Raw genomic sequence first — 18,021 nt, forward strand, 5'->3', positions numbered from 1 at the left:
CATAGTAGCTATAAAAGACTCATTGAGATGAGTCACTTCGTTGTGAAAGTTCTGTTGTTCTTGCTCAGAATGTAAACAATATTCTCTTCCAGTTTTTGTTACATATTCGAGTGGTATAATTTCCTTTGAGATTCTTTTTTGCCTGTTCGAGTTGTAAACAGTTGTATTCCAGTTTCTTAAGCTATTCAGCATATGGGAAGTGGAATATATGTTATTTCCTCTTTCTCTCTCTCCCATTTTAGTATGAATGTGGTAATGATGTAGCAACTTCAGAGTTATTCTTCTTTTGTTTGTTTTGTTTTGTTTTGTTTTGTTTTGTTTTTTTTTGGCTGTATATATATAATACTATGAAATTTCATTTGTATCACATTATAGGAAAACTTGACAGTATTGTTAAAGAAGATCTTGAAATACTGTGGATGAGGATACCAGAGCTACCTTGTTGCTGGGGGCATATGTTTTAAAAGTTTCTGATGACAGCTACTATGTGAAGGATAAAATCCAAGTGGAAAAGGAATTCCAATTTCCAACCAAAGAAGCACACAGAAAGAACGCTTGAAATCATATTGTCTCTGTTGTATTTTTCGTTCATGTTGTACAGGCACAAAAGATCACAGTATATAGGTTTGCATAAATACGAATTACTTTACCGAAGAAGGAAAAATTGTATTCAGTTGGGTTTATGGTGTCAAGAGTTCAAGACCAAATGAACCGTTCTCGTGAGAAAATATAAAGCAACAAGTTTTTAGCATGTAAAGCATGTGCCTAGATGGGTGCCTCTAACAAACCATAAATGCAATCATCGTGTGTGCGAAAATGACTGCAACCTTCTTTCATAAAAGAAATATTGAAAAGGAACATATTCTAGTTAAGACTTAATAAGAGTAAGACAATAGAGAATGGAGAGTCTATAAAATGAATCATTTTAAACGCGTTAACTTGTGAATTCCAGAGGCATGAGCGAGAATCTTACATGTTACATGCCTAAAGACTATAGTTTTCGGGCTTTCTGTATTGGAATGAGAACAGGTGGTCCTGGACAAAAAATCCTATATCTGACTTCTTTCTAAAGGAACTCAGGATCACAATGTCTTTCTCTACTTTTCTTGTTGGATACTTGGTAAAATTAGTTCTGAAAAATGGGTGGTTAGTTTGCTTCTCTAGTAAGACAACTGCAGTGCGGGCAGTGCTACCTTTTGAGCTTGATTTGGGTTACTTTTCAGCCCCTTTATGATTGAGTTTCAAGCATGAAATATCACTCTGGGGAAGTACACAGTGTAACATGGTTTGATATGATTAGGTCGGGAGCTAGGTACTCAAATTTGATACTAACACACACCTAGAGACCAGTTCTGATTCAGTGACAGTCGTACAGTTTAGAAGTATTTTCTCAGAGTGTGATACTGTGATATGACTATATGAGGTTCTTTTCTCCTGTTCAACTCGTTTTGAGGTCTTAATACGTATTTGATGATCTGAAAATTTTCAATTGAATCGGTCAATGCTTAAAATGGGCATTGAAGGTCAGAGTGATAAAATGACCTGACGTGTACCTTTAATCAACGTACTAAAATTGTTGTTTCGAATCTCGAGAAATTCTTTTAACACCTGTACTGCTGAGTTGGTAAATCAAACCGTAAAAATAGAAAATGGAAAAAAGAAAATGGAATATAGGGTGAAAAAAATGAGTACTCAGGATAATGTTGGTTTGCATTGCAATACATACGGATACGTATTTCTATGTAAATCAATTATTACGTAGGTATGTGTATCATTACCTGAAAAAAATGGTGAAACAAAAATCACTCGTGTTGTCCATCTTCGAAGACGAGGTTCTCCATTATTTAGTTGTTCTATGTTTTATGGTATATATCAACTTCTTCTTTGGTTTTAGAAGATGGCATTTCTCTTTGATGATACAAAAACTAAAATTTATTTACATATCTATTTTTTCTCTATGGCACTCACTTAATTAACAAATTTGTTTTCTAATGTTACATAATAGTAATTAATAGTAATTGATGGATAGAGTTGAGTTGATGGAGTATTTCTTTAACATTTGGTCTAAATTTGAAACTTGGGTTTTTGTTGGAGGAAGGATTTATAAAATTGGAACCAAAAGAAGATAAAGAAGGAAGCAACAAAACTTTGAGAGGAAAGATAGAAGATAGAAGAAATTAAGTTTATTAAATTGTATAAACTTAATAATGAAAGGTTGTTTATGGTTTAATTTGTTTAAACCCCTTACATTTGTCATCAGTTTATAATAAACCCCCCATATTTATAAATATCACGATTTCCCCTAGTGTTGTTTGATTTCCATTCTAGTTCGTTAATATTCTAAAAGTACCCCTCAAAAAGAATTGTTATTACATTTTGTTTTTTTCCTATTTACATATGAAAAAGAGCTATTGTTAAATACCCGTTATACTTTTGGTTCAGGAGTAATTTTAGTACTGGGATGAAAGTGAGAGTGTGAGACGGTGCCGGGAGAAATCGTGATATTTATAAATGTGAAGAATTTATTATAAACTAGTGACAAATGTAAAGGGTTTAGACAAATTAACCCATAATTAAATAGTCCAAACGGAACAAAACATCACATAGTTAAGATCAACAGGTTAGAAATTGGCCATACCAGGACGCTATATAGGATGATGGTCATTTAGCTTAACTTTTCCCTGCTTTCATTTTGTTTTGACCATCTATGCATGTCTTGTCTATATTCTATAAGCAGTTTTCCATAATCCCTATGCCGCTGTCGTTTATATGCCGCTGTCGTTCCATAGTTTTTTTTCATTTCATTTGTTTTGGATAAATGGATTTCTGACTTCAAAGTGCAGTGACATCAGTTACAGTGGGAGATTTTCCATTTGAACTAGTTGAACATAAGAACCTTGGTAGCCTACAAGAATGGCACTTGAATTAAGGTTTCTCTAGTTGTCCCCTTCAATAAAATGCTTGAAGAAGTGGTCATACCCAAGCTTCCATATGAATCCCAAACTAATTCAGGTCCATTGTGAACTTGAGTCAACCGTATATTCTAACCATAGAGTAGGGTCTACCAAGTACTAAAACAAAATGCCACAACTTGCTACAAAAAGTTCACCACTAGAGCAGCCCCCACAATGTACCTTCACTTTATTTTATTTGGAGAAGGGCAAACAACAGGGCCGGCTCAAGGCAAAGTGAGGCCTTAGGCAAAGACAAAATGTGAGGCCTTTAACAGAGAACCATCATTAAGTGTAAACTTCTTTTAAAATCACCCATAAGTGTAAAAACCACTATGAGTAAGGATGTGTAGTAGCGTTCAAAGACCACTCTTTGTTAGACCCGCTCAATTGAAAATAGAATTCCAACTTTCATCATACAAGAGTAGAACCATGAGGAAAAAAAGAGACGGGGGAGGCACCCATAATTTTTATAATTGTTTATCTTTTTGTAAGAAAGAAAGTTAATTAAATGAGGGCAGTCTCAGTCTCACCAGATATTAAGAAAAGGAGTCAGTTGTGACCATTAGATTCATGATAAGTTTTGAGATTGGCATTGGATAATGAACTACTAGATTGTGTACATTGCATAATTAACTCTTCCCGAAATATAGTGCATAGTAGGTTTAGTTAGTTAGATCAAATGCCATTTTTATTCTTGGTACACTAATATATCACCCAATTTAAAATAGGGTTTAGTGAAAGTGTATGGCTAGTATAGGAATTTTGGGGCCCTTCCAAATGGGAGGCCTTAGGTGGCTGCCTAACTCGCCTTAAAGGACGAGCCGGCACTGGCAAAGAAGAAGAGTCTGCTAAAGTGAGAGGAACAAAAAATCAAACACAAACAAAACTGATGTAAACTATGTTTCCTTATAGTACTTAAAGTTTGGACTGCTATAAAGTGTAAACTAATGTTTAATTTGCGTTGAGTAACATGATTTTAAATTTATTGGAAAATAAGCCCATGAAAGGATAATCTACTTTCTACTTTGCCATAAGTAATTTAGGATTTTGGAATTCTAACATCTCCAAAAACCAGAATTCCAGCAATAATTTCAAAATATTTCGAATAAAATTTGAGATTTGTATTTTTTTTTACCTTTCGAATTCTTGAAAAATCGAAATATTTGGCAGATATCTAATATTCCGTTCGAAATCACAAACTAGTACACCAAAGTATAATAACTAATTGTAAAACAAAACATAATTATCACAAGAGAATACATTGTTTTTGGAGAAAATTTCAAGCAAGTTCGTAAATAAATTCAGTATCATCTACTACTTGGAGACTCTTGTCATGAAAATCCTATAGGGAGCTTGAAGGGTCGATTCTAGATGCAAAGATATATATGTAGGAGTACACAAGACACTCATGAATTGGACCACATGATGAACTGCATATGCAATGTCATGGGAGCTAGTGAATGCTAAATAGTGAAGAGACAACAAACTGACGATATTTAGTCACATTAATTAGGTAAGGTGAAGTGCTGCAATGTTTACATATTTCTTGTTGTAGAATAACGACGAAATAGATCAACAATGTATTTAGTCTGTGACAGATGAAAACTAATAGGAGTGAAGATAATCTCAATATATAAGAAATATGAGAGAGAGCCAAGGTCTTTAATATCAAATTATGCTCTAAAGATCGATAGAGATAAAAGAGGATAGCAAAGATGGAACATTGCCATTTTAAATAATGTCATCATACATTAACATAACCATTATCTCTTATGAGTTGTGAACAACAAACGTAGATGGATTTGCATGGCTCTGAAGAAACTCATAATGAAGAAGAAAGGTGTCAAGACTTGCCTTTTAACATACTTTTGTGAGGATGTTATAATCTTTAAACATTTTATGTTCCAATAACATATACTGTACTTTTTTTTTTCAATAAACATATACATGATTAGTAAGTCATAACACAGTTTGCGATTTTGAAATTGTCAGAATTTTGAAAGTTCCAAAAACTGGAATTCCATATTGAATTCTGACATATTTTGATTAAAATTCAAAATATACATTATTTTACTCTATTTTTATTATTTCGATTTCCTTAAAGATGGAAATATTTGATAGAATTTTGAGATTTCATTCGAAATCATGAACTATATGAGTTATATTACTTATATATGACAATCATGAATTCTGAATATAATTTAAATCACTTCTTGATAAGAAGATATTTAAATCATTAAACCTTAAAAACGGAAATAGAAAATCTCAAGGGTTGTGTTTGGTTCGCTGAAATTTGATTCATTGATTTGTTTTTCCATGAATTGATTTTACATAAATCTGGTTTACGTATGTTTGGTTAGAAGTGGAAAATTTTGTTTTAGTTTAGTTTAGCTTGGGAGTACTAGATCAAGGCTTACGAAATCAGGACGAAGCATCAAGTATCACGGGGGACAAAGATAGAAAACAAGTTCCTTCTTATAAAAATGGAGGTTGTTTTCCTCCTTTTCAACTCATTTGAAGAATCTGTTTTCAATTTTTTCAGTTTCTAGGATGAACCAAACACTTGGGCTATGTTTGGTTCACAGATTTCTCGATCTTTCAAGAAGAAATTGTATTCCTAGATTTTATTTTGCTTGAAATTATATTTCATGAATTTCCTTTCAACTTGTTTGGTTCAACAAGAAAACTCTTTTCATAATTTCTTAAGCGGAGCATTGGATTAAAACAGTATCAAAATCCCTTAAAGTTATCTCACTCTTGAAAATCACCATATCAAAATTCACAAAACACCTTATCAAACCCCTCAAAGTGGAAACCCACCCCTCAAAACGAGCGAAACCAACTAACTACCTGTCTTCTCTCCATGTAACCTGTTAATGGCAAAAGAAGATCTCCAAATCGATTGGAAGTATCAATCAGAGTAAGAGAGTTAGCTAGAGATTGCCTGAAATTTTGATTGAAAGATGTGTCTTTTTTAATCAAAAAAGAATGGAAGAAAAGAAAACAACTTCCTTTTTTATTTTAAAGGAAGTTGGATTCTTCCATTCTAACATGCTTGAAGAATTTGTTTTCCATTTTTCCACTTTTCTTAGATTAACAAATGCACTTGAGTTTTCAAGTTCCTTGAAAGCATTTTCTTTTCCTTCATTTTCCGCAAACCAAACACAATATTAATGGTTTTTAATTTCAATGAAAACACTTTCTTTTCCACCACTTTTTTTTAACCAAACACATTCAAGATTATCCTAGCTCAAAAAGGATTGTTATTTGTTTTGTTTAGTACATGGAATCACACCATTAACAAAGTTGCATTGTGCAAACTTCGATTGGTTGATGTGTAATACTTTTGGTGCTCATTTCGAACAATAAAAATAGGTGATTTAATCGGGCACTCATCAAATTGCATTGGGCAGCTTCCAGCCCAACAACTAAGTCCAACAACAATAGCCCAATACACCCTCAACGCATACCGGCTACCATTTTTTTCAAACATTTTTAGCTAGTATCATCTCTCTCGCGAGATTGAACCCAAAAAAAAAAAAAAAAACTTCGAGTTTTCTATTGTGCTCATACTTAGGGTGTTGAGTTGTGAATCAACAATGAGAATTGAAGTTGACAATTTCACCCAATTCGAATCGTGTCCCGTTTGAGTATATACTAAAACTTGGTTAGGTTGATTAAATTTGATTGGGTGGAAGATTGGGTTAATTAAACTTGATTTGGGTGGAAAATTGGGTTGATTAAACTTGATGATTTCAAACTTAATGTTTTTTTGGAGTTTGGGTGGAAGATTGGGTTGATTAAACTTGAGTTTGAGTTTGCCCAAGCTTAATGAAGTCGTTTCGAGTTTGAGTTTGAGTTTGGATTGATTAAGTGGAAGTTGATTTTTAAAATGAACATCGTGACAAACAAACCAAATTTTTTAAGTCCAAACGACCCAGCCATGTCGCCCAAGAGAGTCTCCAAACAACCCCGCCATGTTGTCCTGGAGACTTCCCAAACGACTCCATCCATATCGTCTAGCTAAAAACCAAAAGTTTTGTCTCAAACGACGACATGCGAAGACCGCTTGAGTGTATACTAAAACGACATGATGAGACCGTTTAAGTGTACACTCAAACGACATGGAGAGACTGTTTGAGTGTACACTCAAATGATATGGATAAACCGTTTGAGTATAAACGACATGGTGAGACCGTTTGAGTCTACACTCAAACGACCCGAGGGTTTCGTTATGGCAAGACCGGTTGGATTAGTTGTTGGGCCTAGACTTTGATGACAAACTTGTAATATTTCTTTTTTTTTTGGGTTGCCCAATTCAATTTGATGAGTGCCCAATACAGAACCCTTAAAATATAGATATGTAACGCGCGCCAAGTGGTTGGGTTAAGGCATTTCCAATTACGACCATACGAGTTCATAATATCCACTCTATTGTTGAGTAGCTAGGTTCTTCAATGTATAATTGTATATATACCGTTAATTGTTGACTGATGGATGCCACTTGAAATTATACGACTGGGGTTGCATTGTACAACTCTTTATAAAATTTGCTCCTTGGTATTTTTCATATCTGTTTAACATGTGTTTTTTTTGGGTAAAATGAAGTAAATGAAAAGGCGTGTCAAGTAAATGAAGTAATAGTATTAAGTAGTTACTGAATATGAGATCCATCCAAGTTGGGGAAAAGTATCTTGGCTCTCCCCTCTTCCTTGGGCAGCCTAAATCTGAGATCTTCAACAGTCTTATTTGTAAAGTGAATAATAGGATCTCAGGTTGGAAGAGTAAGGTGCTCTCCCAAACAGCTAGAACTGTACTCATTAAGTCCATCTCATCAGCTATTCCTACATACCAAATGAGTACTTTTCTGTTGCCTCTAAAAGTCACTACTACCATGAATGCCCTTCAAAGGGATTTTTGGTGGGGAACTAGTACTGGTAAGAAGCACCCTCTTTATCTCAAAAACTGGAGTTTCATTTGTAAATCTAAAAGACAGGGTGGTCTGGGTATTAGAGATGCACAGTTAGATAATCTAGCTCATTTAAGTAAAATTCTTTGGTATATCATTTCTAACCCTTCATCCTTCTTAGCACAGCAGCTGAAAGGTAAGTATTTCAACTCATCTACTGCCTTAAACTCAACACATGTACATAATATATCTTGGTTCTGGCATGGTATGTATGCAGAAAATTCTTAATAAGATCAAAGATAACTCTATCTGGCAAACTGGAGATGGCAATAATATTAACATGTGGATGGACTCTTGGATTCCGGTATGCATAAAGGGAGAGTACCAAACTCATTATACCAAACCAGGTCTTACAAATGTGTGTCGAACTCATTAATCACCACACGGAACACGGAACATCAACCTTTTAATCAACTCTTTGATCACCCAACCAAACCTCAACATACAACAAATATACCTATCTAGATCACAACTAGAAGACAAACTTCATTGGTCTCTCACAAAGAAAGGTGCACACTCACGGTCAAGTCTATGTATCACTTTTATCGAGTTCTCACAATACACAACCTATCATCCCAACAACCAATCTTGCTTTCGGCATAACACACATTGCCCAAGAGAATCACTTTTGCTTGGAAATGTTATCATGAGATTCTACCAACTAGGAACATCTAGCTCAAATTATGTATATCAATGACAAATATTGTTTGCTATGTGGTATGCCCGTGGAATCGTACATCATATATTGTTAGTTTGTCATTTCACTAGGAAAATATGGGCAACTATCCCCGGAGTGTCGATTATCTCAATTTGAGCACTTGCGGGTTAAACAGTGGATAGACTTGTGGTTTAATCCACCTTCTAAGTGGCCCATAAATAAAAAAATTGGACAAAATTCTGTTTGTACTTGTAATTGGAAAATTTGGTTGGAAAGATGCTCTGTTTTCATGAAAAAAAGAAGACCAAATTTGTTCAAAATTTCACTTTGCTTGTTAAATTTTTCTTTGATTCTACCGAGAACCCGAACTTGCACGAAAACACAACTGAATCCCAAGAAGGAAATGCATTGGAGCCCACTGCTATTAATCATGTCAAGCTAAACATTGACGCCTCATGTACAAGGTTTGTTCTAAAAATGGACATACAAGGAAAAATACTCATGTTATGGGTTTGTTCTAAGGGGCGCTAATGGATGTTTTTTGGCCGCAGGAGGCGTAAACATGGCGAAGACGACAATTCGGAAAGAAGCGAGAATCGCAGAGGAGTGCTCTAAGGCATCAAATGGAGCTTAAAGTTCAAAGTACAGAACTTGGAAGTGGAAACCCGACTCCCAAAGTGTCGGCATCTTTTTGGAGAAGAAGAATGCAAATATATCATGGTCTTCTCAACTATTACTTTTGATGCCTTAGATCCATAACCGTTGTAAATAGCTATTGTACAAAATGGGTGAGCAGATCTGGAAATAAGGTTGCTCCACAGCTTGCGGGCGGGGTAGATCCCATCCTGTGTTCCGCAGAATGGATTCAAAACCCACCCCTTGGTTATGTAACAATCTGAACTATGATAGATTTTATGTAAATTTTGGTCTTTAATATATATATATATATATATATATGATGATTAACAAAAAAAAAAAAAGTAATGAAGTAATTCCATTAAAATGAAACAAGATTTGTAGCACTCACGACTGGAATATGTGCATAGACGAAGTGGTGTCAAATGGGCTTTGAAGCCCTCATGCTTTGAGGGCCGGGCCAGCCCTACCCTCATTTACTTTGAGGGCCGGGTCGGGTCGGGCCAATGCTTAAATCTCGAAGCCTTTACCCACCTCTCAACCCTCCCGAGAGGGCTTGAAGGGCCGGGCTTGAGGGCCAAACGTGAGGGCCGGATACTATGTTATACATTTGATTTAAAAAAATTTATTTAAACATTAGTTAAAAATGATAAAATCAAATGCACTTCACAATTAAATTTTCAAACTACTAAAAAAACTTGTTAAAGTTGTATTAGTCAATTAAGATCAATTAAATTCATTTTATAAAATATTATAATGAAATTATAAGATTGGCAAACTTAATAGATAAATGTTTTTTTAAGTGATTTTTAGCATATTAATGTTAAAATGAAATATATTATAAAATTTTTTATTAAAATATGTGTAATAAATGTTGAGGGCCGGGCTTAAGGGAGGGCTTAAGTTTCGAAGTCTAGGCCCTTACCCTCCCCTCAAAGGCTTGAGGGCCGGGTCGGCCCAGCCCACAAATGTGTGAGGGCCTCATTTTGAGGGCTTTTTCAGCCCATGGGCCGGGTCGGGGCGGGCGGGCTAAGAGTTTGAGGGCCATTTTGACACCCCTATGCATAGTGTGACTCAAGTAATCGCCTTTGCTTTTAGTTGTATATATATAAAAGACATGGCCATATGGGTATAGTGTTGATACAGTGATACACGATCCCGGATGCAACACCTCGAAACACTAGTGACCATAACAAGTGGAGAACTGGTTTGCATGAAAATTGAGACAAATGTGTTGAAGTATAATTTGTTGGACATGTGGCTATATACCATTATCTTTCTTAGATTGATGATCCCATTATCAGTAAGATGAACATTATATATGTTAAGTGCATCCAAATTTACACAAAATTAATGTACGTGACAATTATGGGTTTTTTTTCCTCTTGTTTTATTCTATAACGAAAATGGATCCGTGAAAACATTGAATACAGTGAACAGCCTATACAATTCTTTAGGAGAGTTCCTCTTGGTGCTTATGCTTAGAAAGTAGAAGATTAATGTTATCCTATCCTCAGTGCCAAACAGGCTAGTAATCTTTGGAAATCCTTAAAAAGTATGTAAATTATTTTCTTGATTTACAAAGATTCTTGACATATACGATGAAGTGGTCTAAGCTATAAGAATATTTGCTCTTTAGTGTTGGCCAAAGTTCACTTCGAAGCTTAAGAGCAAACAGTCTCCAAGCATGCATTACAATAATCTCCAAGAATCTTGAAGATCACACTTTGCTAGAGATTTTAGTAGGCGTGTACCATATTATTTTTTCCTTTATTTTTTTTAAGAAAAACTTTAGAGGGTAAAATTTAAGAAATTAGCAAAACAAAAAATCAGTATGTAATTTGTTTGCAAGATGATTTTCCATGGCAATGAAATCCCGAAAATTGAAACCCAAATCAACACTGGAAATCTCACAAGAATATGATGAATATGGAAAAATAAGATTTTTCCGAAAAAAGTTAATAATGAGATTATAATCAATGCAATGATTCTAGTATAAATGATGGTTCCACACAACACAAATGTGTGTCGAATCTGGTTGAACATTAGAATGACTCATCACAACTACCTTTTCTTCTCAAAATTTTATTGAAACTTAACTTCTCGAAATATGTAAATCTCATGGAGATGAATGTGGATCTTAGAGTTACTTATGGCATGTTAGAATGAGAATGAAAGCAAAATAGAGGACTGGGTCCACTCTTAAGTCCTAACTCCTAACAAAACGGCATTTTCACTCCATAGAAAACTCCACTAGGTGTGGAAAGTTGGTTTCGTTTACTTCTCCACCATTCCTTTTTTTTTTTCCTTAACAAAAAAATTAAAATTAAAATTTTGGGTCAACGTAAAAAAAAAAGAATTAAAAACATGATGAATTTCGGAAAAGGGAACCCACTGGCCGGCAAGCTAAGTATGAAGCAGTTACAGTTGGCTTCATAATACCCCACAAAGTAACAGAACCTAATAAATTGATTAATTAATTAAAATTGGAAATTCAGAAAAAATATAAAATCGGGAAAAAGAAATTAAAATAAAAGCCATGTGGTTCTATCTTTACTACCCCGTCGTTACAACAAACCCCAGCAGTTTTCTTGACTTGCATAAACAAGATACTTATTGATTTTAATATGCCTCTTAAGTTACAAACGTACCCTATATGCGAACATTAAAAGACTGGTGTATCCTTATTGGAACAAAATTATTTCAAAGACATATTACTAGGAAAAACAAATTAGATCAGTAAAATGCACCCATTATTTTATAGTCTTGTACATACTCTAAGCATTTTTCACAGGCAAGTTTTTTCATTGGAATAACAGCGGCTATATCCACAGCAAAAGTTGCAGTGTGAAGAAGAGAAGCATGGCTATCCAACAGAGGCACAGTTACTCGGGTCAAAACGTATTAATTTCACATAAAACTAAAGGCATATATATTTTTGGTCAAAATCCAATTTAAGGTACAAACTTAATAAGTAAATATTCATGGGTATATATGGTATAGAAAATTAAAAAAATGAAACTGGCAAGATTTGCATGTTACATGTCTCTCTTTCTCCCTTCATGCATACGATATTTCTTGTGGGGTATTAAATTTACCATAATTAATAATTTGATTCACTTTATTTCAATAATAATTAAAAAAATAAAAATAAAAACTAAATAAAAATTGACATATATATATTTTCTTGGTTTTTAGAGTGTTTTGGAAGAGGAATGCTTGTCACCTACTCTCTCTTAAAACTCTCTTTTTTTTCTCACACAAACAAAACAAACAACTCTCCAACACTGTTCTTCTGTTTTACTCACAAATGGAGAAACGCACTTGTAAGCTCTGCTTCAAAACTTTCTCTAATGGCAGAGCTTTAGGTGGTCACATGAGATCTCACATGCTAGCACTTCAAACTACTCCAAGAACACCACCACCACCACCACCTCCTGCTCCTCCAAAGACTCAACTCATTCATCAACTTGAAGTTGAAACTGACTCAGTTTCAACTACATCTTCGTCTTCCGAAGACGACGAAGACAAGGGACTAATTTACGGATTGCGAGAGAACCCGAAGAAGAGTTTTAGATTAGTAGATCCTGAGTTTTCTTCATTTGCTGTCGCTGATGCTACTTCTGCTGCTGTTGTTGTTCAAGACAGGGAAAGTGAGACTGAGTCATCAAAAAATCCATCTAGGAGAAGATCAAAACGCAATCGTAAATCTGGATTTGGAGAGCAACAACATGTTCAGCATCATATCCAGATGAATAATAGTCAAGAAAATTTTATGGTGATGATGAAGAAGCCCAAGTCAAGTAAGCCCATTAAAACTGAATTTGTAATTGAGCCAGAGCCAGTTAGTTCTGTATCTGATACGACTCCTGAAGAAGATGTTGCTTTATGTCTCATGATGCTTTCTAGAGGTATTAGGACTAGAAACAATAAGCAGGTAGAAAACAAAGGATACCGCGACGAAGAAGAACAAGAACAAGAGCAAGAAGAAGAAGATGATGATGAAGAAGAGGAAGAGGAAGCAGACAAGTCAATTGAGGAGAGTGATGAAGAGTTAGAGCAAATTAAAATTCGCGTAAATCGAAGTCGAGGGAAGTACCAGTGTGGAACATGCAAGAAGTTTTTTAAATCTTATCAAGCATTGGGAGGACACAGAGCAAGTCACAAGAAGTTTAGAGGCTGCAATACTACTACTACCCCTTCTCCTTCTGCGGTGCGACACAACCATCATGAAGTTGAGTATGAAGTTCAACAAGGTAATGCAGGATCAAGAACAACACCAAATACTACTAGTGTAGTTGCTGATAGAAAAATTCATGAATGCCCAGTTTGTTTTAGGGTGTTTGGGTCTGGACAAGCTCTTGGTGGTCATAAGAGATCTCATCTTACTGGTACATCAACTACTATTACTACTACTACAACTCCTACTCAACCAATTAGAAATACCAATCCTAATAATTTGATAGATCTTAATCTTCCTGCTCCAATGGAAGACGATGACATGAGTGCAGTCTCCGACGCAGAATTCGTTGATGCAACCAGGTACTAAATTGTTCATTCTGGGCATTGAATTATATGTTCCTGGTTCGACTCTGCGCGAATTTTGAAGCATATTAACAGATTGAAAGGTAAAAAACAAAAAAAATAGAAAATTTTCATTTTTTTAAAGCTTGTTGCATCAATCTCCAATGGGAGTAGAAAACTTGATTTGGCAATTCAACTAAATGGGGGTTGCCTATTTTGACAGATATATCTTTTTTTGCCTAAAGTGTTAGAACAATGGGTTGCTAGCTGCTACTTGTTCTTTTGTTCTGAAATGAGCTTTGTTACTTTAACAACTTTACTTAATTCACATTATATTTTATAGAATTGTCATTTGTTTTGTATGCTTTGGTTTGTTGTCTGTTTGAAGTTGATGAAGTAGTACTAGTAGTCTAGTACTAATTCTCTCTGAAACTTAAGAAGATTTCTGGGAAATGGGTCTGTTTCTGACTGTTTCTACAGCTGGTCTGAGTTCACTGTATGCTCAATAAAGAATTCACACAAAAGCCCATTCGTCTATTAATGTAACAGTGCACAAAAACACTTAAAATTTCAACCTCTCACTAGTACCATAGCTTTCTATAGTTGTTGAAATAGAAGCTAATTCTTTCTTATCCACTTGATGCTTCTCTTTCTTTCCTTCTTTTTTCTTCTATGCGAGCTTTTTCTTTCTTTGGTAGCTTTCTACACAGTTGTTGAATGAAGTAAGTTCATAAACTTCATACTAATGAAACAAGCTATAGAGTAGAGACATAAGGGAAAAGAACAGAGTATGAAGAGAGAGAAAGATAACTAACAAACAAACAAACACTTGCATGTTTATCACAAAAGAATTTTTCTTTTTTCACAAAGCAAGTTGGGAAACAAAAGAGAAGTTTTAAGATCCACTTTTTACTGCAAATATTTTGCTTTGAAACCATCGAAGTTTCTTGCAAGAGCAGGCGTTCTGGTAATTATTCTCTGTTGGAACATTTGACACTCTTATTCAATTTGTATTAAATGTAATATAAATCACCTGTTTTTGTTTCCCCAGTGTTCATTATTCCGAACGGAATATCGGAATTCTGTTCAATATTTCGGTTTACCAAAAAACTAGAAAAAACAGTTTAAAGTCAAAATATTGATAATTTTGAAATTTTCAGAATTCCAAATATAACATAGATTGAAATATTATAAATTTCAATTTTTAAATTTGTCAGAATTCAGATAATTCCGAAATCCCAAATTATGGTAAAGTCTGAATCATAAAGGCTAATTATCTTAATTTATAAGGAAGAGATGTTTCTAAAATATATCAGTTTATTTACAAAGTTAATTGGAGTATGAGGATTCAAATGCTTTTAAGTTGTAGCTATTGATACCATCAGTTTTGACAGCCAAGGCCAACTACATGATAGACCTAATAAGACTGTAATTACCAATAATCAACTAAAAGACACTTTGCTTTTTTCTTTCTAGTTGTGTTAAAAGAAAGTGGTCAAAATTTGTTACAAGTGGTAATGTAGATTCTAAAAAAAATATGTTCAATGATTAATCTATATAAAGACATATAATGATTAATTTCTTTGAGTTTCTCAGTGTGTCACTCTGTAATTTGTATGCCTCAAGTTTCTCAGTGTGTGTGCATTTTGTAGTTTGTAGTTTTGTACCTAGAAAAAAAAAATGTAGTTTGTACCTCTTTTCCACACGGGCTTGTGGCCTAAGGATTGGAAGTTTTGGAACACTTCATGCTAAGCTAAGTAAGTGACAGCTTTTATGAGTCGCTTATATATCACCCATAGTTCACGATTTAAGAACTGTCGAAATTCCAAAGTTACAAAAGAAAATTGGAATTCCAACATATTTCAACTAAAATTTACATTTTTCGATCCTAATATCGTTATTTTGATATCTTCAAAAACTGAAATATTATAAGGAATTCACCTCAGTAAAAGACCTGTTATTAATTAGTTGGAGTACATATCTGCATTAGAAAGTGTTTCTAGCGTGGAGCAGGGGTGTCAAAATGTCCTTCAAACCCTCAGCCCGCAAGTCCCGACCCGGTTTATGGGCCAAAAAAACCTTCAAAATGAGGCTCTTACACATTCATGGGATAGGCCTGCCCAGCCCTCAAGCTTGTGAGGGGAGGGTAAGGGCCTAGACTTTGAAACTTAAGCCTTCTCTTAAGGCCGATTCTCATTAGGCCTTCAACATTTATTACATATATTTTAATAAAAAAATTTACAATATATTTCATTTTAACATTAATATGCTAAAAATCACTTAAAAGAACGTTTATCTATTAAGTTTGTCAACCTTATAATTTCATTATAATATTTTATGAAATGAATTTAAATGATCTTAATTGATTAATATAACTTTAACAAAAAAAATTAGTACTTTGAAGGTAATTAATTGTAAAGTGCATTCGATTTTATCATTTTTAACTAATATTTCTAAATTTATTTTGTAAATCAAATGTATAATATAATATCCGGCCCTCACGTTTGACCTTCAAGCCCTCTCGAGAGAGTTGAGGGGTGGGTAAAGGCTTCGAGATTTAAACATTGGCCCGACCCAACCCAACCATCGAGGTAAATGAGGATAGGGCTGGCCCGACCCTCAAAACATGAGGGCTTCATTGTTTAAGGGTCGGGCTAGCCCGACCCGGCCCATTTGACACCACTAGTGCCGTGGAGTACATACCTGCAGGGGCGGAACTAGGATTTTACTCAGGGGGGCTATTATGAAGTTGAACTGTATAAATTTTTTTTATGAAAGGTGTGGGCCTATATGACTAGATCAAGAATATTTTATTGGATTTGTACATGCCCACAGATTAACATGGATAGAAACTTGCATTTTCATAGTATAGGACTATAAATATAGTAATTTTTTTTTTGGTGGGGAAGTTAGGGGAGGCTATAGCCCCTGTTAGCCCTCTCCTAGGTCCGCCCCTGCATACATGCGTTAGAAAGTGTTTCTAGCATCCAACGAGAGCCCATATCTTACAAATGCCATGGAAATATGGACTTAGGGTCGTCAATTTTTTTGTGAAGATGAGCTTAATGCTACGGAAGTATTGAGAACAACTTATTAATATACAACAAAATCGACTAGCTCTAAAACCTCTAAACTTTCTTTTTCGGCCATCAATTTTACATAATCTTTATGCAGTTTTAATGAGATTAGAAATTTTCAAAACAAATTGATCTTTAATAATGCTATGATGGATTGATTATTTTATGGTCATTTAGCTTTAGGTCATCTCAATAACATATATGGGTATTTGCGTTGGATCCCAAAAATTCGTTTATTAGCTTTAGATCCCCCTACCGTTAGTTGACCGCATTGACTATCATTGATCAAGTTTGACCGTCTGTTGTAGTGTGTTTGGTGTCGTACACTTTCAAAATACCTTAACTACCCCTCACACATTTTGCACGTGCCCACACCATAAAACTCAAAATCCAAATTTTAATTTACCTGACACGTGTCATAATCGTGGTTCCTAATCCAAAGACATACTGATGTTAAAAACAAAAAGTCAAAAACAAATCAGATCTGAAAAAAGAAATATAATACAAAATATTAGCATATAGTCCTTCCATATATACATTTGTTTTGCTTCAGGTCCTTCTACGGCCATTAATGGACATACTATGAATTCTTAAGAAACAAGAACACCTTTGGTGCAACAACGATAAGAGTTTGACTTCCACCCATGTTGATGCTCAAAATGAAGAAATCTAACAAAACTCATGTGTTTAAATGGAGAAATCGAGTACATTCTTATAAAAGTATCATATGATCGTTGAGGATGGAGTGTTTAACAATTATTTTATAGCAGCCATTGGATTGAGGAGACACGACTACGACACGTGTCGGGTAAATTAAAATTTGGATGTTGAGTTTTTGGTGTGGGTATGTGCAAAGTGTGTGAGGGGTAGTTAAAGCATTTTGAAAGTGCATAACACCAGACACACCACAACAGATGGTCAAACCTGATCAATGATGGTCAACGCGGTCAACTAATAGTAGTGGGGGACCTAAAGGTAATAAACAAAAAACTTTGTATTCAACGCAAATATTTCTATTATTTGGAGGACCTAAAACTAAATAACTCTTATTTTATCCATAGTTCATCTTTGTAGCATGTCACTTCACTCACTTGTAAGATTATATATATAAGCTCTTGATGGACGCTTTTATGTGTACTGGCGGGGTTCTGTTAAAAAACAAATATTTCTAAAGGTATTTCGATTTTCGTTTTGGATTCTTGA

At 34.6% G+C, this 18,021-nt stretch overlaps 1 protein-coding gene across 1 annotated transcript; it reads left to right on the plus strand.

Moving 5' to 3' along the window:
* The first annotated feature begins 12,429 nt into the window (after nucleotides 1-12,429).
* Nucleotides 12,430-14,103, plus strand: LOC147512971 (zinc finger protein ZAT9-like). Its single transcript, XM_086595960.1, has one exon. The coding sequence runs from the start codon at nucleotides 12,528-12,530 to the stop codon at nucleotides 13,764-13,766; it is 1,239 nt and encodes a 412-aa protein (XP_086452086.1). The 5' UTR covers nucleotides 12,430-12,527; the 3' UTR covers nucleotides 13,767-14,103.
* The last annotated feature ends 3,918 nt before the right edge of the window (nucleotides 14,104-18,021 follow it).

The sequence above is a fragment of the Coptis chinensis genome, chromosome 3 (assembly GCF_015680905.1).
Source record: "Coptis chinensis isolate HL-2020 chromosome 3, ASM1568090v1, whole genome shotgun sequence".
In the NCBI taxonomy this organism is placed as follows: domain Eukaryota; kingdom Viridiplantae; phylum Streptophyta; class Magnoliopsida; order Ranunculales; family Ranunculaceae; genus Coptis; species Coptis chinensis.

Coding starts and splice junctions, on each gene's coding strand:
- LOC147512971 (XM_086595960.1), top strand. CDS start 12,528: ATGGAGAAACGCACTTGTAAGCTCTGCTTCAAAACTTTCTCTAATGGC.